General features: G+C 37.6%; 1 protein-coding gene across 1 annotated transcript; it reads left to right on the top strand.

The window, feature by feature from the left end:
• Positions 1–280: 280 nt before the first annotated feature.
• LOC123558403 (cAMP and cAMP-inhibited cGMP 3',5'-cyclic phosphodiesterase 10A-like) lies at positions 281–23,016 on the top strand. The gene is made up of 10 exons (XM_053543559.1): positions 281–1,071; positions 1,338–1,501; positions 3,366–3,498; positions 8,645–8,787; positions 10,145–10,271; positions 11,412–11,595; positions 19,101–19,485; positions 20,449–20,665; positions 21,769–21,849; positions 22,729–23,016. The coding sequence occupies exons 1-10, from the start codon at positions 355–357 to the stop codon at positions 22,891–22,893; spliced, it is 2,316 nt and encodes a 771-aa protein (XP_053399534.1). The 5' UTR covers positions 281–354; the 3' UTR covers positions 22,894–23,016.
• The last annotated feature ends 1,894 nt before the right edge of the window (positions 23,017–24,910 follow it).

Here is a 24,910-nt window from a genome sequence, read left to right as displayed (position 1 = left end):
GTTTCTTTGTCGTTTAAGCTACGCTGGCTCAGAGGCTTTGCCTTTTTCATATTAGAGAGTTTCCTCTGCGATCTTATTACACCTAGTACAGCTTATGGCAAATTACGATAATCAGTTTTTACATGGACTAAGACTTCGTCAGCCCAATTTTACACCTGTCCGTCCGCCACCATACAAAACACAACAGTTTCAGTAGAAGTAACAAACTGACGTTTTGCAAAATGGCGTCAAATGCTGTGCAATTGCAAATCATAAATGACGTCAACTATGTAGTAACGCTGCCATAACGTCAACGAAATAAAATGTACCGGAAATGAAAGTCATGAAAGTGGTAAATCAATATGTGTTGAAAACATGTCCTGTGCCAGTCCGCTAAAAATGGGTTCGCAACTGACAGAAAAAGAAATAAAAGAATATCTTCAAAGCCATCCAAAGGTAGTGGAGGAGTATCTTGTGACTTCCGCTTCTGAATCTTTTATCGAAAATGTCTTGCAGGAAAAACTGCGGGCGGAGGCGGGGGATAATTTTGCTGCATCTGCAAAACCTCAAGATCCACAGAGACCCCTGCGGTCAACAATTTATACAGATACCGGAATACGGGCGATGAGCCGAAAAATAATTGGCTCTATCAAAGACGAAGACATATACGAACGAATTTATGAATTATGTCTACTTATCGAAACCGCCATTGATGCCGAGCACTTTCATTTATTTGCGGTGGAAAATGACCAGGCACATATAGCCACGTATGAGCCGGAAAGGGGTTGTATACGCTTCGGAAAAATCGGAAGAAATCTTACAGTAGCAGCACATGTCGCTACAGAAAAACTTCCGCTGAACATAAAATATCTTGAAAATGATTCAAGGTTTCCAGAAGGTGTTGGCATAGAGAAATACAACAAAGGCCATGTAATAAGCATTCCGTTATTTCTTGAATGTGGAAGTCCCTATGTAATCATAGAGTTCTTAAGGAGCCAAGCGTCTTCTACATTCAGTGAGTTTCATTTTGAACTCGTAAATGCGGTTATGACATGGGTTATGGCGTGTTTGCAGAAGATGAAACTGAACAAGGTATGTAAATTGATTTTTTTTTTTTTGGTAAATGATAGATCTAAATACATTTACTATTTAGCCCTTACGTGTCTGTAAAAATTTGGGTCTCAAAATTTAGACAAAAAGATTCAAAGTTCTACTTTTTATAATCATCTTTACTCAGAATCAGATTTGAAGTTTATGGACTAAAATAATTTGTTTGCACTTTTCACAGTGTCGTTAAGTTGTTAATAAAATAGTACTGAGTCAGGGAAAGAACAAGTTTGAAATTTTTTATTATTTAGTTGCTAAAACTGCAAGACGCATTGAACAACTTCCTTCTGGAGACAACAAGAGTAATGTTTGATGACATGGAAGATATAGACACACTGGTCACAAATATCATGACGTTCACTAAGGACCTTGTTACAGCGGACAGATGTGCCTTGTTTCTGGTAGACGAGGAGAGGTTAACTTTTTCAACGATCCTCATTACTTCCAGTCGTACCTAATGTTAAATTCGTGAATGGCGGCAATTCTAATAATGATTAAATCGTGTATGTGTGTATGTAGGTGGGTGGGTGGGGCGAGGGATGTAGACGATCAATGAAAAAAGACAGGTGCTCTTTGTGAAAGATACATATATGCACGTTTATCTTGTGTTATTTCCTTGAAAATTTCTTGAAGAAATCTGTCAAACTTTCTGAGATAATAACTGTAAACAATTTAGGAGACTCCAGTTTCTTTCTTTATCATGAGAGCGGATTTACCGTGATTTCAGTCATTTTACGAATACTTTTAAAAAGCTGCAATGTTTTGTAGCGGGTCGAACTCCGTCATTTTTAGCTCACCTGTCACAAAGTGACAAGGTGAGCTTTTGTGATCGCGCAGCGTCCGTCGTCCGTCCGTGCGTCCGTTCGTGCGGGCGTAAACTTTTGCTTGTGACCACTCTAGAGGTCACACTTTTCATGGGGTCTTTATGAAAATTGGTCAGAATGTTCACCTTGATGATATCTAGATCAAATTTGAAACTGGGTCACGTGCGGTCAAAAACTAGGCCAGTAGGTCTAAAAATAGAAAAACCTTGTGACCTCTCTAGAAGCCATATTTTTCACAAGATCTTCATGAAAATTGGTCAGAATGTTTACCTTGATAATATCTAGGTCAAGTTTGAAACTGGGTTACGTGCCATTAAAAACTAGGTCAATAGGTCAAATAATAGAAAAAAAACTTGTGACCTCTCTAGAGGCCATATTTTTCAGGGATCTGTATGAAAGTTGGTCTGAATGTTCATCTTGATGATATCTCGGTCAGGTTTGAAACTGATTCTCGTGCGGTCAAAAACTAGGTCAGTAGGTCTAAAAATAGAAAAAAACCTTGTGACCTCTCTAAAGGCCATACTTGTGAATGGATCTTCATAACAAATTGGTCAGATGTTCACCTTGATGATATCTAGGTCAAGTTTGAAACTGGGTTACGTGCCTCAATAACTAGGTCAGTAGGTCAAATAATAAGAAAAACCTTGTGACCTCTCTAGAGGCCATATTTTTCATGGGATCTGTATGAAAGTTGGTCTGAATGTTTATCTTGATGATATCTAGATCAAGTTCGAAACTGGGTCAACTGTGGTCAAAAACTAGGTCAGTAGGTCTAAAAATAGAAAAACCTTGTGACCTCTCTAGATGCCATACTTTCGCATGGGTCTTCAAGAAAATTGGTCAGAATGTTCAACTTGATGATATCTAAGTTAAATTTGAAACTGGGTCACGTGCCTTCAATAACTAGGTCAGTAGGTCAAATAATAAAACAACATTGTGACCTCTCTAGAGGCCATATTTTTAATGGGATCTGTATGAAAGTTGGTCTGAATGTTCATCTTGATGATATCTAGGTTAAATTCGAAACTGGGTCAACTGCGGTCAAAAACTAGGTCAGTAGGTCTAAAAATAGAAAAACTTTGTGACCTCTCTAGAGGCCATCCTTTTGAATGGATCTTCATAAAATTTGGTCAGCATGTTCACCTTGATGATATCTAGGTCAAATTCGAAACTGGGTCACGTGCCGTCAATTACTAGGTCAGTAGGTCAAATAATATAAAACCTTGTGACCTCTCTAGAGGCCATATTTTTCAATGGATCTTCATGAAAATTGGTCAGAATTTTTATCTTGATGATATCTAGGTCAGATTCAAAACTGGGTCACATGAGCTCAAAATCTAGGTCACTGTGTCAAATAATAGAAAAAACGACGTCATACTCAGTTCAAAACTGGGTCATGTGGGGACAGGTGAGCGATTCAGGACCATCATGGTCCTCTTGTTTATTTACCCACAGACAGGAGCTGTTTGCTGATTACTTTGACGAGGGAAAGCAAAGTGAAGCCGGTCTTCCTGTGTTTACTAAGAAGTCACAAATCCGATTCCCAAAGGATCGGGGTATAGCCGGTTATGTTGCCCAGACTGGCGAGGTATGTAGATATCTCATGTTTTGTCTTCAGACAGTTTCTAGGTTTTTAGGGTATATCCACTGGAAACATATACCTATCAGTTGTGTAGCAAAATTCGAAATAGTGTTACCTCTTTTTCAGTATATTAGGGCGTTTTCATTTGGGACTTACAATGCGGTCTGTTGTCTTGTTGTCTTAACCACTGGTTCGAACCAGATCATGCAGTGGTGCATTGTTCAAACTATGGTAACTAGTTCCGTAAATCCAAAGGAGTGCAGAAATCAAGGGCCACTGCTCAGTAATATGTTTTGCTATATTCCCCGTCGTATTTGTTCTTGCACGTTCAACCTCACCTAATTTATACGCTACGTCACCATTATCAAATTGGAGATGGGTTCCTAATTAACTAGTCAAGTGGTAATACGCTTGACTGTCAATCCAGAGGTCCGGAGTTCGAATCCCGGTCCAGGCACTGGAAATTTCTTAGATGCTCGAGTGTTTCCCACCGAACTAAGAGGCCTGTACTGGTTCTTCCCAGGAAAGACGGCTTCGCGTGTATCGGTGCTATTAGTGCGATCAATTCGTAACAGAAAATGCCAAAATACTTCAGAAAATGGGAAAAGCACCAAAATTGGCACAGCTATTTATTAAAGCATTAAAAACATTTTTTTCATGGGACCCATTTGATATCTGTCAAGATGGCCGATATGGCGGCCATTTTCCAAAATGGCCGCCAAAACTCAATATTTACCTTAGAAGATTCTAATGAAAGGTCATTATATTTACATTCACCCCCAAAATGCACTAAATATAAATGTATATAATAAAATAAATCCTAAATTTGCATCAAATGCAAAAATAACAATTCAAATGATGTTAGTTTCTTTCTGTTTCCATGGTAATGGCAAAAATCTAACCTTTAAAACTTAGTTTAATATTATCATTGTGTAGTTTTCATATTTTAAAGAATATTTTGTTTTAATATATGTAATTTATATTTCACTTGAATTCCCTCACAGCAGCATATTGAAACATTGTTGTTATTCCCTTACCAGTATTTAGCCAGATGGGCTTATTGGGTTGCCCCTGTATGCATGTCAGTACGTCAGCCATGCAGAGTGGGATACTGCAATAACTTTGAAACTACAGCAGAATTTTTCATGATACGTTGGTACATGGATAGATGGCAATGCAGAGAATGCCAGTGTCATTTAAATTTGTTCTATGGCAACAAATTTTGTTGCTATGGCAACAAATAGTGCACGAATATGACACAAAGTGTCATCCTGCATTTCTTCAAAACAAGAGAGATTGTTTCTTGAGAAATTTTACATAGACAGAGGGACAAACTGAGAACATGCTTGCTATTTATTTTCTCCTCCTGTACATCATTTTGTCCGTCTGTATGTCGGTCCATCATTTGCAAATGGCGGATTCTTCAATAACTTCAAAATTGCAAATTCTAAAGACTTCTTTATGAAACCTTGTTTATAGATGGTAAGTAATATGGAGAATGTGAAGGTCAATTAACTTAGTTGCTATATAAAATTGTAGTTTCTTTGACACAAAGTACGACAACTACCCCTTTCAGTTTGGGACTTCGAAATGCAAGAATAGATTATAGCGATGGGCTAGTAGGATCAAATGAAACAATGTTCCTTATTATGCACCCGCAGTCACAATGTCTGCGTAATAAATTGCTAACTGTGTAACAAAGAAGAGTAAGGCTGAAAATATAAAAGTTGCTTTCATGGACAACACTTAGTAACTATTCTGTGAAATATATTACTCTGAACAGTGAGCTGAAATCTGAAATAAGGTACATGTCAGATACTCTTGTCAGTACACACAAGCACGAGATTGTAGACAACTTTAGTTAACTTGCATAAGGCAGTGCAGAGCATTTCAGCACGTTTGACAAATTACGTCTTCCTCGACAGACTTTATCGAGGTTGCAAATGCACTTGAGGAGCTATTGGTACGAGACTCGGGTACTTGAGACAAAAACTATTGGAAAGGTTCCAATATATCAAAGATCTCTCTGGTCAGCCTTATTTATCTTGACTAGGAATTTTAGGAAAGTGATAGAACACCCGACACCCATATGTGCCCGACCCAATGGGCAACCTTTTTTTAGTATGTTCAAGAGGTGTAGCAGACGATGCAGGAATGCACATTATAGCCCTAATCTATATGTGAACAGATGGTTGATCAAGCTACTTGACATGTTTTGCTGTAAAGAAGAGTATCGAAAGCCTCCATTTATACCCCAGAAATATAATACGAACAGTTTGCTTGTAGGAAGATGTAGAAAATGCATTTAAAAGCTTGATTCACCGGTAAGCACGAGCTGTACTGGTTAGTTTTGTTTGACAAGACAGTGTTATTCTTACATTGGACTATTTAACTGGAAGTGCAAATGGTAAATAGATAAAATCTGTCATCTTAAAACTAGTAGGTAGAGCGTTGGTCTACGGATCGCAGGGTCGTGAGTTCGATCCTCGGGCAGGGCGTATGTTCTCCGTGACTATTTGATAAACGACATTGTGTCTGAAATCATTAGTCCTCCACCTCTGATTCATGTGGGGAAGTTGGCAGTTACTTGCGGAGAACAGGTTTGTACTGGTACAGAATCCAGGAACACTGGTTAGGTTAACTGCCCGCCGTTACATGACTGAAATACTGTTGAAAACGGCGTTAAACCCAAAACAAAAAACAAAAATAAAACTAGTAATTTAAATTTGTATTAAAATTGTGTTTCGAATGTACCTGTGCTCATAAGAAAAATCCTCAAGTACTCACATTTAATTTTAATTTCAGTAAAATGTCCAGAAATAGATATTAGAGCACATTTTTCTTGTAGAAATGATAGATTCTGCTCTTAATTTGTACCTCCGTTACACTCAGCCACGTTCCCACTACGTCGTAAAAACTAGCAGGACGCAGTAAGAACTTGTACAATGTAGAAGAAATACAGTAGACTCCGATAAGAACATGATAATTAATAATTATGGTCTATATGAGTGTAGAGAACGCGGTCGAATTTTTGGACATGTTCAAAACAAATGTAGTGAGAACGCGGTCTAATCAGGAAGCAGGAAGGACGTAGTAATGATTAACTAAAACCTAGTAGGACATAGCACAAGCGTGGTGCGGACGGGAAAGGCTGCATGGCGTGCTCACTGCGCTGTCATTGGGTTATCATTGCGTTCTTGCTACGTCAATGTAGTCCTTACTACAACTTATCTACGCTTGTGTGCTATGACCATGCTACGTGCATGCCACATTGTAGTATACCGCATAAGGGTATTAATACGTTCTTTCGGTTCTTAACACATCTATGTCACGTTTGCAGCAGGTTCTCGCCATAATTGGTTCAGATTCTGAAAATTAAGTATGAATACTGGATCCGATTCCCAATCACTTCCTTTTCAATCAGCAATGGGTATCGAACATCATCAGGAATTGCCACATAATCATGGACTCAGCAGCACTGGCAGCTTGTAGTGGACTTTTGGACCTCCGTATATCCTTCACACTGATTTTGCTTATTCCACCGCAGTCTCTCTATAAGACTGCTCTTTTTTCTTCATTGGGGCGTTGGGTTGGGGTGGGGGTCGTCGTTTATTGTAATTTATGATTGTTGAGTGTAGATGCGGACACAATTATGTCAATATGATTTGCAGAAGGAATGGAAAAAAAAGAGGCGCGTGGCGTAGTATTTATAATTAGCCGACGAACGCAGTGAGAAGGTGATAAGCGTATGGTTAAAGCATGGTAAGCGAGAGGTGCAATCTGACTGGTCGTACTAAGAATGTAGTAAGAACACACTGGACGTGAAGAAGCGCGTGGTAAGAAAATTAGTGTGAACGTGTTAGATGCCGTGAGAACCTGGCAAGGATGTTAAAAGCGCGCAGTATGAACTTTAGAACTGCACATTTTTCGAGTTTGTTCCCCGTCCCCACCGCGTCAAAATTTTCAGGAAGCAGTATGACCTTCATGGTCTTTGCCTGAGAGTGATCAGTGCATTAGTGACTGTACATTATATGCTTATGACATTAAACTATAAAACCATTGTTATGGCACAATGTGCTACAATTTGACAAAAACAGAATATTACAGGGACATGCAAATGTAAATTTGATTACGCTGATCAACCGGCAATGACTTTTCCCAAAGAAATCATGATGATCTGACAGACCAGGGATGTTCACATGGTCTATCACACTAACATAATTAATGAATTATATAGTTTTATTAAGTGTCATTAGTTCTCTTAGTGTAAATAAATTGAAATGAATACAGCAACACCTACAAATTCTGAGTCACGAAAACTAATGACAAAGTGAAACACATGTCATTTATTCACTAATACACATTACAGACTAAAACTTCGTTTGCTCAGACTCTGATAATTCGAACACCATTCTTCAATTAATCTATCGTCAGGTCCCAAACAAATTCCTTTATAATATATTTTTCGATCACTCATACTACCGATAATTCGAATAAATTTAGTCAGTCCTGATGGTTTCCAGTTACCGAAGTTCGAATGTATTTATAATTAATTAATTTACAATTGTTGTAAAGTTCTGCACAGGACTGTTGCCATTTTAAACATTCTTGATATGCCAATTACCATTTTATACTTAATTTTGATTCATATAAATGCATCATGACTTTTCTTCTGCTTAATAGCACATTCTATCCAAGGGAGACAACTTTTTTCATTTTTGTTGGAAGAGCGGTATTTTTGTTAATATAATATGTTTGGATTTATTCAGGCAGGTGGTTTTAGCTTATAATACTGATGACTGTAAGTGTCAATAGAAATTTTATATATAATATTATGTATTTTTGAAAATATATACATATATGGCAGCCATCTTGGATTTTTCGGCCATATTGGATTTTTCGGAGTGGGTCTCATGCTCATTTTTAGTATTTTGCCCTAAAGTAGTTATGTACCAAGTTTCATGCTTTTCCCATTTTCTGAAGTATTTTTACACCATTTTACTGTACTAATACACAAGGCACGTTAAAGAACCAGACTGTCTATTCGCCAAGAGCTAGGCTAAGTTAGCCGGGCAGGCCTGTATCTGAATGATTTCTCTCTATCTGTTCTGGGGACTTTATCTCACTCTGCGTTCCTGGAATGCACTTGCAGGTGGTGAACATCAAAGACGCGTACAGTGATGAACGATTTAACACAGAAATAGACAAGAAGACTGGTTATCGTACTAAAAATATCCTCTGCATGCCAATCAATGGCAAAAATGGAGTGATAGGTGTGGTCCAGATGATAAATAGGTAAGTATACATCTGAAGTTTTGTTTGATTTCCATGCGAACATATTTATACATATTACTTTTCATGTCTGTTTGTATCTCGTTTTAACATTTATCGAAATCTCATTCACTGGGAAGTGTTGTCGTCACTTTTTATGTTCTAATCCCAACAGTATTTGTTGCCCCTTGAGTAACTTGAAATATAAAGCCAGTATAATTAGAATAGGTAGTGAAAGGTTCTGCTTTAATATTCTAACTGATCGCATTCTAATTATTTTTAGCTCGACTATTCATAGAATAGTGAGCTATTGGACCTGCCCGTGCGTCGGCGTCGGCGTCCCGATTTGGTTAAGTTTTGTATGTAAGCTGGTATCTCAGTAACCACTTGTGGGAATGTATTGAAACTTCACACACTTGTTCACTGTGAAAAACTGACTTACATTGCACAGGTTTCATAACTCTATTTTCTTTTCTTTTTACAAAATTACTCCCCTTTTTCGACTTAGAAATTTTTGGTTCAGGTTTTATACGTAAGCTGGTATCTCAGTACTCTCTGATGGGAATGGATTGAAACTTCACACTCTTGTTCACTGTCATGATCTGACATGCACTAAGCAGGTCCCATAACTCTACTTTGCATTTTACTTTCAAAATTATGCTACTTTTTGACTTAGCAGTTTTTGGTTAACTTTTTGTATGTAGCTGGTATCTCAGTATCCACTTATGGGAATTGATTGAAACTTCACACTCTTGTTCACTGTCATGATCTAACATGCACTGTGCAGGTCTTATAACTCTACTTTGCATTTTTTTTTTCAAAATTAGGCCCTTTTTCGACTTAGCAGATTTTGATTAAATTTTTGTATGTAAGCTAGTATCTCAGTATCCACTAATGGGAATGGATTAAAAATTATGATCTGACATGCACTGTGCAGGTTCCATAACTCTACTTTGCATTTTTTTCCAAATTATGCCCTTTTTCGACTTAGCAGTTTTTGGTTAAGTTTTTGTATGTTAAGCTGGTATCTCAGTATCCACTAAAGAGAATGGATTGAAACTTCACACACTTGTTCATTGTCATCAGCTGATAAGCACTGTGTAGGTTCCATAACCCTGTTTTGTATTTTTACAAAATCATGACCCTTTTCGACTTTTGTATTCATTCAATTGGCAAGGCTGTTGATAGTCGAGCGTTGAGCGTCCTCCGGCAGCTCTTGTTTGAATATAAAATATGAAAGAAATGGAAATTTTTTGTTGAATTGTTTGGTTCGAGTTTTGATTTTGTGATAAGATTTTGCTCCTTCATCCAAATTCATGTTTTTTTCAATAATAGTTTAAATATTTAATTAGAATGTAAACAAACAAGTATTTTCTTTCAGAAAGAATGGTGATTTTTTCACGAACGAGGATGTGAGCGCGTTCAAACTGTTCGCTGTGTACTGTGCGCTTGCATTACACTATTCTAGACTCTACAACATGCTAGCACATCAGCAGATGAAATACAAGGTCAGTTGTTTGTTTATCTTTCAGTATCAACCCATTTATCAGTGCTACCAAATTCATTCGGTGCTCTCGCTTGACCCATTTACAGACAGACAGCCTTTTACTGGAAATAGATGCATCGACTATAGTCTGGAGGGCTTTCCTAACATCTCTATGGCAAGATTAAGTATATTAAATGTTCACCTTTCAATTCAATTTACCTTTATTGAATGGCAAATTTTTTTTTTTAAACTTTACCTTATTAGTAGAGACTGATTGTTGTAACATAGATCGCACAGTCTAACAGAATTCATCTATTAAGGTTTTGTACTAAATGCTTAGAACGTTGCTGGGTGTGAGCTAATTTTCTGACGTTTTAGCCATGATGTAAACGTGTTCAGTTCCCAGTCCCATAAGTTAGTTGAAGTTGTCGTTCTTCTGTGCTTTTAGTCCCAAAAGCAAGATGAGCCGTGCCATGGGAAAATCAACATAGTGGCTTTGCGACCAGCATGGATCCAGACCAGCCTGCGCCTCCGCGATGTCTGGTCAGGAACCATGTTGTTCGCTTTCAAAGCCTATTGCAATGTGAGAAACCAATAGCGAACAGCATGGATCCTGACCAGACTGTGCGGATGCGCAGGCTGGTCTGGATCCATGCTGGTCGCAAACGCACTATGCTGGTTTTCTCATGGCGCGGCTCAGATATTTTTCACGACTCAGTTCAGCCAGAACACGGCGGTTCATCCCAGTAGTAGACGTAAACGCTTAGCTATGTGACACTTTCATATTTTTACAAACCAGTACCGAGTTCTTCGTTTCTTGGCGAGTCATGAACGACGTCACCGTTAAAAACTAAGTTTTGAGATCAACTTCAGAATGCAGCATTGCCATTGGTGAATTTGAAATTGGTACTCAGGAACAACGAATAAGATACCGGGGTTTTGAGATTGGTTTCAAACTCAGTTTTGTAACGTAACCCTGGATTCCGAACACAATGTTTTTAAATTAACTAATGATAGACTGCATTCTGAGTTGTTTAAACACGCACCAAGACCTAAGTTGCGCACTGTGACATTATGGGTTTATCGACATTCTAACGCATGCGTACAAATGCTTTAAACGTAAGAATCGCTCGCAAACATTGTTTTTAACTTTTACTTTAAGGTAGCGATGGAAGTTTTGCACTTTCACCTGACATGCAGCGAAGAAGAAGCAAAGACATTACAAGATAACCCGTACCTCAGAGCCGATCAGGTGCCCGCAACTTTTGACAAATACGACTTCACTTGCTATGAACATGAAGATATTCTTCCCCGGCTGTTTATAAAGATGATCGAGTATACATTTGGTAGTACATTTTACTTGTTTTTGTTTGTTTGTATATTACGTGGTGTGTATAATTTAATTATTTTTCATTATCAAAAATGTAAATGTTTTTAATAAGTTCATTTGTAAGTCAATGGGAGTAAAATGGAATGAGTCTTACACCTTGCAGGATCAAAATATAATAGGGAATCGATCCCGATTTTCGCGACATTCCATTTTACTCCCATTGACTTACAATGACGAAAATCGGTAGGATCGATACCTCTACGGTAACATGCGATATATACCGAATGAGATCTATACTATCGAGTTAAAAAATGTGTACTTCCTGTATGTGCACAGAGCGCCTGACTTAGGATTTTTTGGAATAATGCGCTGTTTCTTTGTGCCTAATAAGCGTCCACATAACTTGTCCGGACCGCAACATCATGCACAACAGTGCAAATATGGGCAGTATTCTTTTTATTCCAAAATCTACCTTTGAACTGATAGGGAATCGATCCTGTGCGAAGCAACGAATCGATCCATCTACGGGTACATGAGATATACCGAATGAGATATTTATTGTCGACTTGAAAAATGTGTCCTTCGGTCTGTGCTGTCATTAGACAGTACTTTTCAAATGTTATGGGATGAGTTTAAGTCGGATCGATTCCTTATTGAGGAAGTGCCTTATTTCATATCATTTATTATAAGATTCTTATAAAATAACAAATACTGTATTAATAAAAGGCGCATTTATTTCTTAAGCTCTTCACGGTGGGGAAACCAAGAATGCAACGTCATCAAAACCCAGCACAAATGAGCTGGCCACACACAAATTTACGTCGATTCAGGTCAGAAAAGTCTTTTAACTTTTTTATTACGCAGTTTTCGACTCGAAGATAAAGAGCACCGTACCCGGCCTGGAGTTACTATTTTGCGGTAGTGTTCCATATTGTACGTATAGCTTGGTTTTTGCTGGAAAACGCGAACAGTTGGCAAAGAGGTATGAGCTGTACCACACTTTGTCTAAGAAAGTGGTTTTGACGTTTTCGGTAAAATGAGGACAGATTTGACGCTCATTTAATATCAGTAAAGAGCATAATATCAATAAATTGTTTTATTTTGCGATTTTCAAGGATACTGACGATATTTTATCAAAACAAACAACATTATTAAAATGAGAACATCCACACTGACGACTTTTTTGGGAGAACATCCACACTCTTAATTACCTTTATTGCAGTTATGCGTCCTAAAATCTATGTCTTAGGCAGTCAAGCTACGTTGCTCAACAACAAATGTCGTTGGAATTAATTTGGTAAATCAACATTTACTTCCAGCGTTTATTAACCCGGTAAGTTTCACATACTGTACGCGGAGCTTAAATTGTTAACAAAAATAATTTTAAACACTAAACAGGTTAGCCAAAATTAGAAAAATAAAACTTCTCATTCCATTTAAATAATTTTGCACCAATTACATATGCGAGATAACAAAGTAAATGTAAATTCTTTTGCCAAACCAACAAACCTATACTTAAACACCCTTACAATTTTCCGGGCTGAACTACTATTAAGGGACAATACGCTCAAGCTCTATAAAACAGTTTGAAATTATTAAGATCTGCTAATGTGAATAGGTGTCCGCAACTAGTAAATTTATTAATACAGTTGTAACAGTATTTAGTGTTTAAAATTATTTTTTGCCCAATGGCATTGCAATACATTTAAAATTTAAATGGAAATTTAAATTTTAATAAATCACATTTGATTGAAATGCGATATTAGGGGCTAACCGGAAAACCTGCTCTGCGGAACACTTAAGACAGACACATCGAGAGAGAAAACCAAGAAATGTGAGGAGTGGAAAGGTGTATAAATACTGACGAAATTTGAAGGCGTCACAGAAAATCTTTTCCGTATGATGCCCTAAGATAGTTCTACAAGTCGGATCCATTTTTTTCTTTCACTAAATTAAATTTGTTTAAACTCCGATTTTTTTTTCCCAAGTTATAGAATAAACTTGCAACTTTTGGCAAATGTAAATTGATAGTGTCATGTGTTTTTTTCTGCTTAACAAATGTTTTGACCTTAAGTAACTTTTTGTAATAGTGCCTATATGAAATCATCTTTTCAAAGTAAATTGTCCCCAAAGAAGCTTTTAATGAACCCTTCTAAACGAAAATATAGCACGGTCTTACGGGGCCTTTATTTTAGTTTATACAGAATTCATTTTAGGTCGATTGTGAAGGAAGTTCTACAACTTATTTTATTCACTCGCGACCCCTCATTCCTGATAGGATCAATCGCTACGAGGGTATGAGAGAAGGGGCCAGTTTCCCTTTTAATGCTGAGCGCCAAGAAAGGGAGCTACTGATACCATTTTTCACCTCTTTTTATGACGCGGCCGGGATCGAACCCACGACCCTCGCGCGCTCGAAGCGGACGCTCTACCACTAGGCTTTAGACGTTGCCTTTTATTTTAAGAGATCACGCATTTTAAGCTGGTTTAAAGACACTATTTTAGAACTATTTAATGTTCTAACAATTTTATTATCACGTTTTATCTTTTGAAATATAATATTGTTGTCATGGGATTGTCATTCAATAATGAATTTCGGTTCCGTATCAGAACCCAGGCTTTAGTCTACGTAATGATAATACATTGTATGCCTTTCTGCCCGGGTTTTTTCAAATGTGCATAATCACCTTAAGGTTGATTGTATTGATATTTGAAAGAGACTTCCATTTGCTGAAATAAAGTTAAAAAATCTTACAGTTATAATATTAGTTAAAGTACTAACTATCCGTGTTTTATGCACTTTGGGTGGATATAGTTATAAACAAAATAACAATACAATAACTATTCCCATCCCTCTATTTTCTTTAAACTTGTTTGCAGGACTTTTATGCAAATTTGTCTTGTTATCTTAAAATAATGTTTTTCCTAAAATGCAATCAATCTTAACACCGTGCCCTTTTGCCACACTATACACAGAGATTAAAGTTTGCCTAACAAAGTGCTCAGCCATTTCTATATATTTGGCAGATCTATTTTAACTGGTCTATAGCCTCGCGGTAAATGGTTAGAACTGCTGATTGTATTATAGACGACATTTGGTGTTGAACAACGTAGCTTGACTGCCTAAGACATAGATTTTAGGAAGCATAACGCAATAATGTAATTAAGAGTGTGGATGTTCCCAACAAAGTCGTTTAGTGTGGATGTTCTCATCTTAAAAAATGTTGTTTGTTTTGAATAAAATACCGTCAGATATCCTTGTAAAATAGCAAAATAAAACAATGGTTACTTTTATGCTCGTCACTGATATTAAATGAGCGCAAATCTGTCCTCATTTCACGAAAATACGGGCAAAAACCCCTTTCTTAGACAAAAGTGTGGTACAGCTCATACCCTCTTTGCCAACTGTTTTGCGGTTTCCAGCAAAAACCAAGCTATACGTACAATATGGAACACTACCACAGAATAGTATACTCCAGGCCGGGGACGGTGCTCTTTATCTCGAGTCGAAAGCTGCATAATAAAAAAGTTACAAGACTTTTCTTACCTGAATCGACGTAAATTTGTGTGTGGCCACTCATTTGCGCTGCTTTTTGATGACGTTTGCAATTCTTGGGTTTCCCCACCGTGCTCTTGTTCCATGTTCGTTTTAAGCTAAGTTTGACCAGTAGGTGTACAATGGTAGTCATTTTTTTTGGTCGCATTTTGTGCGTGTCTCGTTACGAGACCCATTCCCCACCAACCTCAGTCTGCAACTCACCATTAAAAACACGGGCGAACGAATTTATTTCAAAAGTTATTAATAGGGTCGTTTAACGTTAACATAAAATATTAGAGTAAATTAAATCTGTACTTTGTTTGGGTTTGAAGGTAAGAAGACTTTTGAAGTGAACAAATTGTGCCGCTTCGTGTTGACAATAAAGAAAAACTACCGACCTGTCGTGTACCACAACGGCACAGGGCTTCCATGTTGCGCACTGTGTGTGGAGAATTATCGAGACTTCCGGTCTGAAATTCACAAGGCTAGAAAAAATGGCGCTGATCGTGGGCGGGGTTTGCCATGACGTCGATCATCGCGGTTACAACAACGATTTCTTCAAGAAATTGAATCTACCCCTTGCAAACTTGTACACGACATCAGTGATGGAGCAGCATCACTACAAGCAGACGATAACGATTCTCCACTCGGAGGGACAGGATATCTTCTCGTGTTTGTCATCAAGCGAGCATAAAGATGTTCTAGAGTTAATCAGGTATATTGTTAAATCAAGTGTTGTTAAGCCCCACGCTCAAACGGTAACACCGATTCTGATTGTAACTGCGGCTTGGCGATCCATCAGCGGAATAATATCACGAGGGCGTAGCCCGAGTCAATTATTTTGGCGGCGTATAACCGATTTTGAGTGTATTAATTAGGTAAAACACGAATTGCTAATACAATACTTCGATGCTAATGTCCCCCTTAATCTAAAACTGTGGATAAAATATAGTAAAAGCTCTTAATTGTTCGCAATAAAATATTGATGTCATCGCACGTTAACGGGACGTCATTTTCGCTTTAAGGGGTGTTTTAAAACAGAAATTCTAGCATAAAACTGTGTTCTTGTCCTCTTGGGGGGTTTTTTTAACAGAGAGAAAACGGTGTTAACAGAGAACACCTTTTTATATATGCGCGTTCCGTGGCAAAGCGTAAACGTCATTCGGCCCCAAAACGAAATTCAAAACAAAGACGTCAACGTAAAAAACAACTCAGACATTCCCACGCATTTCGCGAAAAAATTATGACTTGAGAGACATTGTGCCCCATTTATCAGTTTTTTTACGCTTTTATGCTAGAATAGCGTAGCGCATGTTCATTTCTTTGTGATAACATTTGCAGAATCCCTGGGGTACCAACCAATCCCTCGGATTCTGCAGATGTTATAACACGAAAAAACATGCGTTACCCCCACATAAGCATATTAGAATTTTATAAAAAGGAAATGAAACTTGCGTGAAATGATGAACCTTGGCACATGGAACTCGAGATGCCCCTTTTCAGTTATTTCCTGATGGCATATTGACGTCAAACTAAAGCAAGATACCTCCATTGAAATGTTTCCGTTTTCGATGGGAGCAGCTGCATAAAGGATTTTATTCGTAAGTTAAATACATGCTGTACTTTCGTTGGAATGGAAAATAATAGAACATTTAAATTTTATTGACAGGAAGTTTAAAAACAGCGACGGTTTTGGGCCTGTTATTTCCAAACCAGAAGTTCCTTTCTGGTTTAATTGAAAAGAACGAGTTCAACTTTGAAGTTCAAAGTCCCCAAATGACGGCCTACTATCGCTTATGATGACGCCGCGGATTTGTGTGCCATTTGCAAACCGGGGTCAACACAAAAGAGAACTGCGAGGCTGATTACGAGGAGTTCTACATACAGGTTTGCAATTTTATGCGTATGATAAATAAGTCTGATAAAATACGTATCTGAACGTGTTTGATAAATTCAAAACGAAAAATTCCTTTATCACATGTAAGTTTTTTTCTGCTAAAACACGAAATCCTATTGTAGACAGAGTCAAATTGGACCATGGTTTTATTCTTGAGGCACGTCGTGGCATAGAGGATATTGCATGAGTGTCTATTCATATTCAATTTATTTCGACGCTCTGCTGAGAATTTTATCATTTATTTCAACGGGGGGTAATAAATTCAATGTGGAAAGACACATATGTAGTGTTCTTTTTATCACATGTAAACATTTCCTGCTGAAACACAACACTTCTTTTTTCTTACCTATTATACTTCTTTACCTATTAAGACCAAATCATTTCGACCAATTCGACCAACGTCTTCTGTACTTAATTAAAATGACGTCAAAGTCAACGTCAAAGATTCCTATTGAACTAGTGAAAACACCAAAATTATACAATGACGTTTTTTTAAACTCCCACGACGTCAAACATGTGAAAAATATTATTACACTTGTGCATACCAAATATTTCCTTGAACTTTCAAGTACAATACGTAGTATTTACATGGATGTTATGAGGTTGATAAACTACTTGGTTTTGCCTCTTGCCATAATGGCACACCTTGCGCTATATTAACCCCGAGAGGATTTGCTATTATGACAATAAAGCACACTCCAGCCGTGTATTGACCTTTTTATCATATATCTTCTATTAACTTATCTTGGTATTTTCTGTTTTCCATTTTTTTCTACGCATTTAAACGTATCAATCTTTTTTTCAACCACAATGCATCAGTACCCTGTGAATTTAACTATATGAAAATGATTCTCCCACACTCGCATCCACTGTTTTAAACGTTGCTGAATGACGTTGACGTCAGAACGCGCGGGACATTCCAGTTACTCGGGGCCTGTATGATTTTGGCGCGAGGCACAGGAAATTATGAATCCGCCAACAGCAGCCATAGTGGTCATTTCGACGATTTTTAAATACTATTAATAAAAAGGTAGTAATAATGCCCCCCACCCACACAAAAAAATAAATATGAATGCACTTCAGGGTGACGAGAGAAGAACGAGGAATACAGCCTATACCAATGATGGACGAAAATAATTTTTTTTCCCAAAAATGAATCAACTTAACACCGTGCCCTTATGCCACCTATACACGAGTTTAAAGTTAGCCAAACATGTGCCAAAGCCGTATATGATTTGGCAGATCTATTTTAACTGGTCTATAGCCTCGCGGTAAATGGTTAGAACTGCTGATTGTATGTAAAGACGACTTTTGGGTGTTGAACAACGTAGCTTGACTGCCTAAGACATAGATTTTAGGAAGCATAACTGCAATAATGGTAATTAAGAGTGTGGATGTTCTCCAACAAAGTCGTCAGTGTGGATGTTCTCATCTTAATAATGTTGTTTGTTTTGAATAAATACCGTCAGATATCCTTGTAAATAGCAAAATAAAACAATGGTTGACTTTTATGCTCGTCACTGATATTAAATGAGCGTCAAATCTGTCCTCATTTCACGAAAATACGGTCAAAACTCACTTTCTTAGACAAAAGTGTGGTACAGCTCATACCTCTTTGCCAACTGTTCGCGTTTTCCAGCAAAACCAAGCTATACGTACAATATGGAACACTACCACAGAATAGTATACTCCAGGCCGGGTACGGTGCTCTTTATCTCGAGTCGAAAGCTGCAGTAATAAAAAAGTTACAAGACTTTTCTTACCTGAATCGACGTAAATTTGTGTGTGGCCAGCTCATTTGCGCTGCTTTTTGATGACGTTGCATTCTTGGTTTCCCCACCGTGCTCTTGTTCCATGTTCGTTTTAAGCTAAGTTTGACCAGTAGGTGTACATGGTAGTCATTTTTTTTGGTCGCATTTTTGTTGCGTGTTCTCGTTACGAGACCCATTCCCCACCAACCTCAGTCTGCAACTCACCATTAAAAACACGGGTCGAACGAATTTATTTCAAAAGTTATTAATAGGGTCGTTTAACGTGTAACATAAAATATTAGAGTAAATTAAATCTGTACTTTGTTTGTTCGAAGGTAAGAATACTTTTGAAGTGAACAAATTGTGCCGCTTCGTGTTGACAATAAAGAAAAACTACCGACCTGTCGTGTACCACAACTGGCAGCATGGCTTCCATGTTGCGCACTGTGTGTGGAGAATTATCGAGACTTCCGGTCTGAAATTCACAAGGCTAGAAAAAATGGCGCTGATCGTGGGCGGGGTTTGCCATGACGTCGATCATCGCGGTTACAACAACGATTTCTTCAAGAAATTGAATCTACCCCTTGCAAACTTGTACACGACATCAGTGATGGAGCAGCATCACTACAAGCAGACGATAACGATTCTCCACTCGGAGGGACAGGATATCTTCTCGTGTTTGTCATCAAGCGAGCATAAAGATGTTCTAGAGTTAATCAGGTATATTGTTAAATCAAGTGTTGTTAAGCCCCACGCTCAAACGGTAACACCGATTCTGATTGTAACTGCGGCTTGGCGATCCATCAGCGGAATAATATCACGAGGGCGTAGCCCGAGTCAATTATTTTGGCGGCGTATAACCGATTTTGAGTGTATTAATTTAGGTAAAACACGATATTGCTATACAATACTTCGATGCTAATGTGCCCTTAATCTAAAACTGTGGATAAAATATAGTAGAGCTCTTAATTGTTCGCAATAAAAATATTGATGTCATCGCACGTTAACGGGACGTCATTTTCGCGTAAGTGTGTTTTAACAGAAATTCTAGCATAAAACTGCTGTTCTTGTCACTTTTCGGGGGTGTTTTAACAGGAGAGAAAACGTGTGTTAACAGAGACACCTTTTTATATATGCGCGTTCCGTGGCAAAGCGTAAACGTCATTCGGCCCCAAAACGGATAATTCAAAACGAAATGACGTCAACGTAAAAAACAACTCAGACATTCCCACGCATTTCTCGAAAAATTAATGACGTTGAGAGACATTGTGTCCATTTATCAGTTTTTACGCGTTTTATGCTAGAATAGCGTTAGCGCATGTTCATTTCGTGTGATAACATTTGCAGAATCCCTCGGGTACCAACCAATCCCTCGGGATTCTGCAGATGTTATAACACGAAAAAACATGCGTTATCCCTACATAAGCATATTAGAATTTTATAAAAAGGAAATGAAACTTGCGTGAAATGATGAACCTTTTGGCACATGGAACGTCGAGATGCCACCATTCAGTTATTTCTGATGGCATATTTGACGTCAAAACTAAAGCAAGTATACCATCCATTGAATATGTTTCCGTTTTCGATGGGAGCAGCTGCATAAAGGATTTTATTCGTAAGTTAAATACATGCTGTACTTTCGTTGGAATGGTATATAATAGAACATTTAAATTTTATTGACAGGAAGTTTATAACAGCGACGGATTTGGCGCTGTATTTTCCAAACCAGAAGTTCCTTTCTGGTTTAATTGAAAAGAACGAGTTCAACTTTGAAGTTCAAAGTCACCATGACGGCCTACTATCGCTTATGATGACGGCCGCGGATTTGTGTGCCATTTGCAAACCGTGGTCAACACAAAAGAGAACTGCGAGGCTGATTTACGAGGAGTTCTACATACAGGTTTGGCAATTTTATGCGTATGATAAATAAGTCTGATAAAATACGTATCTGAACGTGTTTGATAAATTCAAAACGTAAAATTCCTTTTATCACATGTAAGTTTTTTTCTGCTAAAACATCGAAATCCTATTGTAGACAGAGTCAAATTGGACCATGTGTTTTATTCTTGAGGCAACGTCAGTGGCATAGAGGATATTGCATGAGTGTCTATTCATATTCAATTTATTTCGACGCTCTGCTGAGAATTTTATCAATTTTATTTCAACGGGTGTAATAAATTCAATGTGGAAAGACACATATGTAGTGTTCTTTTTATCACATGTAAACATTTCCTGCTGAAACATCAACACTTCTTCTTTCTTTACCTATTATACTTCTTTACCTATTATAGACCAAATCATTTCGACCAATTCGACCAACGTCTTCTGTACTTAATTAAAATGACGTCAAAGTCAACGTCAAAGATTCCTATTGAACTAGTGTAACACCAAAATTATACAATGACGTTATTTTACTCCCACGACGTCAAACATGTGATAAAATATTATTACACTTGTGCATTACCAAAATATTTCCTTGAACTTTCAAGTACAATACGTAGTATTTACATGGATGTTATGAGGTTGATAAACTACTTGGTTTTGCCTCTTGCCATAATGGCACACCTTGCGCTATATTAACCCCGAGAGGATTTGCTATTATGACAATAAAGCACACTCCAGCCGTGTATTGACCTTTTTATCATATATCTTCTATTAACTTATCTTGGTATTTTCTGTTTTCATATTTTCTACGCACTTAAACGTATCAATCTTTTTTCAACCACAATGCTATCAGTATCTGTGAATGTAACTATATGAAAATGATTCTGCACACTCGCATCCACTGTTTTGACGTTGCTGAATGACGTTGACGTCAGAACGCGCGGACATTCCAGTTACTCGGGGCCTGTATGATTTTGGCGCTGAGGCACAGGAAATTATGAATCCGCCAACAGCAGCCATAGTGGTCATTTTCGACGACTTTTAAATACTATTAATAATAAGGTATGTAATAATGCGCCCCCACCCACACAAAAAAATCAATATGTAATTGCACTTCAGGGTGACGAGGAGAAGAAGCGAGGAATACAGCCTATACCAATGATGGACAGAATCAATGAAAAAGACATCCCGAAAATGCAGGTAATGTGGTTGACAGTGAGTTATACATGTACATCAAAAGTTATATGTCCAAACGTTAGTTTGTGTTTTGTCTACGGAAAACGAACAAACACCAATATTTTCAGCATTTTCCTCGGCCAAACGCATTTAGCATTTAAACAACTCAACTGCTTTTCTTTGCGTGTTATATAGTATACACTAACTGACCGACAATTCATTCAATAAGTGTTTTATTATATTGCTTCATAAATTCATTTTCACTGATTTCATTTCTTCAAGTTTTGACTTTTTCACAGCAAACTTGTGTTGAACAATTCACTGATTAAAAGCATAAACTATGGACCGACGATTTTTTTATTTTTTTTTATCGTGTGTGCTCAGGATGAATACACGACTACACCAAAGGACGACATACTGCCGATTTGTCGTGTCTTTGAGTTCGTGCATGTAGATGCAAATACACAAGGACATAAAAAAACGACAGAATTGTCGTGTTCTCGCGCGGTCAGGGCGAAGACAATAAGACAATAAAGGGTGAGCGACGATACGACCTTTTATACCCACCGACAGGACATTTTGCACGTAGAATATTTTGTGTGTCCGCCTATAAAGTTTCACTGTTTCGTGTCTGGCATCTTGCCTTCGTCCTGACACGCGAGTACACGAAGACACGACAAATCAGAAGTTATCGTCATATCTTAATTCTTGCCGTCGCCCCAAAGACACGAAATGGTAGAAATACGCCACCATAGAAATGCAATAAATACTCTTTATGCCAATGCTCCCAAATTCTGTGGAACTTGTAAATAAGACTTCCTCATCTCCGAAACCGTTTATTTTGGCACCTCGTACACCTGTCTTAATTTCGACATATTATATATGTCAACATTCGTTTTACAGGTTGGATTTATTGGATTTATCTGCAAGCCGATGTACACCACTCTAGCAACCCTTATACCTGCCACACAGCCCCTCCTAGATGGATGTCTAATATGTAAGGAGAACTGGGAAAAGTGTGCTGCTGAAGCCGCAGCTGCCGAAGCCGAGGCCATATCTAAAAATTAGACACTTTTTCTACAAAAATGTAAAAAAAACAAAAAAACAGTCTGATATATCATATGATTAAGAAAAAAGTAAAAATTGAAACTATGTCAAAATGCCGTCTCATGAATAAAGGAATACAATATACTAGTGTCTGGAGCTTGATAATATAACATAAAACTGATGGTAGTACTTATACATTTTAAGTTAAAGGCACTGACCTCTAGTTTTGGGCTAAAGATTATCTTTCTTTAAATCTGAAATTGATCATATTATGAACATTAGAACATGAGTTTTTGGTTCTAAACTATTTTTGTTTCTAAACTATCTTAAAAATGCCAAATCAAGAAAAAATACGCCATACTCGGGAATCGAACCCGGGTCATCCCGGCAATAAACATTTTCCTGCGACCACGGATGAGTACGCAATTACCGTTTTAAAACATAAAGCTATATAATAAATACACTGGATAACCGGCTATCCTGACGCTCGCTGTACGAAAAAAAAAACCACTAGAAAAGTAACCCCGCTGTAAATAGGTAGGTAACGTTTTACATGTTTTTCTATTGATACTAAGCCAATTCTTGCAAATCAACTTGACAGTTTTGTTAAGGAATGGACATGACTTACATTTACAAATTCTGGGCTGAAAACGATCTCTATGTTTCTAGAAATTCCCTGACAATTTCTTCAGTTTAAAAATCGAACAAAAATCTAAAGTTTTGCGCAAATGTCTTTGTTTATGAACAATCTGTGATAACTTTTATCATCTGGTTTAACAGACATGTCCTTTCGGAGCACCTGTGTGAAATTTCCGGGTTCTACGTTCTTTTTGAAAAATTATATTAGCCGTTAAACAGAAATAGGTGAAAAAAATATGACTGTCGAAAACGGCCGCTAGTGCTGTCGCTGAACTCGGCTGTTAACATTTATAGACTATCCATTAACTCCGATGATTTTGAATACCTTTGTATGTAAAAAGTATTATTGGCAGTCATTTCACGAAAACGTGATAAATTTGAACAAGAGAGTCATTGACCCTAAAGCGCTCATCTGTGTGCAAGGCTTCAAGTGTGTTTGTATTAGTACAGAGTTAGGTTTCTTCTGTGTTAGCTTATATAAAATTGGTTGAACAGTTTCATTCTGTAAAAGAATTCATCTTAATACGGCTCAACGCTTGTGCGAACCGGACGCGATAAAACAAGCCTTAGTGTTATATGGCCACTATGACTTAAATGTTTGTCGCTCTATTGTAATGAAAATTCATCAGTGTATTAAGTCTGCGAAGTACAATTACCGATGTTTTTCTGCCTAATCGCTTGGGTGCTTAGGGCAGGATAACGTTATCAATTTGGACAATTAATCAATCCATTGCATTGCAAAAGTTTATATGTATGTCATCTGAGAAATACACGGCTTTGGTTGAATTGTTTCAGTTCGTCAGTGAACTCATCCTTATACGGCGCAACGCAAATGAGAACCGCACCCGATATAACATGCCTTAGTACTATCGGGCCGCTGTGTCTTAAGTGTTTGTCGCACTACTTCGTGTCTATTTAGCTTGTGAATTACAATAAGAGATGTATCGCTTTGGAATCGGAGCAGTGGTAAGGACAGGATGACGTTCTCAATTTAGACAAAATTAAAATCTGACATTGCTAAAGTTAATACATATGACCTATTAAATACATTTGGTACGTGCTGGTTGAATTGTTTCACAAAACTCATTCTTATACGGCTCAACGCAAATGAGAACCGGATACGGTATTACAAGCCTTAGTAATTTTAGTATTTGTTTCTTTATTGCAATGGAAATATATCTGTGTATTAAGATAATTATTTGCACTAGGAAAAAAAACACGATTTCCACAGGGGTCCGTTACGGGTATACGATGTATATAGATTTTTGGAACTTCGTCAAATCGTTCAAAGGGTCCGTTTTGACGTTGTCTAAAAATGTCAGTTTATGCCTCGGATATCCGATATTTTCGTATTTTAGAGCTGCAGACATAGACATTTCAGAAATATTTTCAAAATGAA

This window comes from Mercenaria mercenaria, chromosome 5, assembly GCF_021730395.1.
Source record: "Mercenaria mercenaria strain notata chromosome 5, MADL_Memer_1, whole genome shotgun sequence".
NCBI classification, from domain to species: Eukaryota; Metazoa; Mollusca; class Bivalvia; order Venerida; family Veneridae; genus Mercenaria; species Mercenaria mercenaria.
The sequence above is the reverse complement of the archived record's forward strand: the minus strand, read 5'-3'. Positions and strand labels throughout refer to the sequence as shown.

What these genes read in the sequence shown, in the direction of transcription:
- LOC123558403 (XM_053543559.1), top strand. Translation starts at nt 355, where the DNA reads ATGTCCTGTGCCAGTCCGCTAAAAATGGGTTCGCAACTGACAGAAAAA. An exon ending in GATGATCGAGTATACATTTG is followed by an intron (nt 11,596 to 19,100) that starts GTAGTACATTTT and finishes GTTTGTTCGAAG; the next exon opens with GTAAGAATACTTTTGAAGTG. An exon ending in ACGAGGAGTTCTACATACAG is followed by an intron (nt 20,666 to 21,768) that starts GTTTGGCAATTT and finishes ATTGCACTTCAG; the next exon opens with GGTGACGAGGAGAAGAAGCG.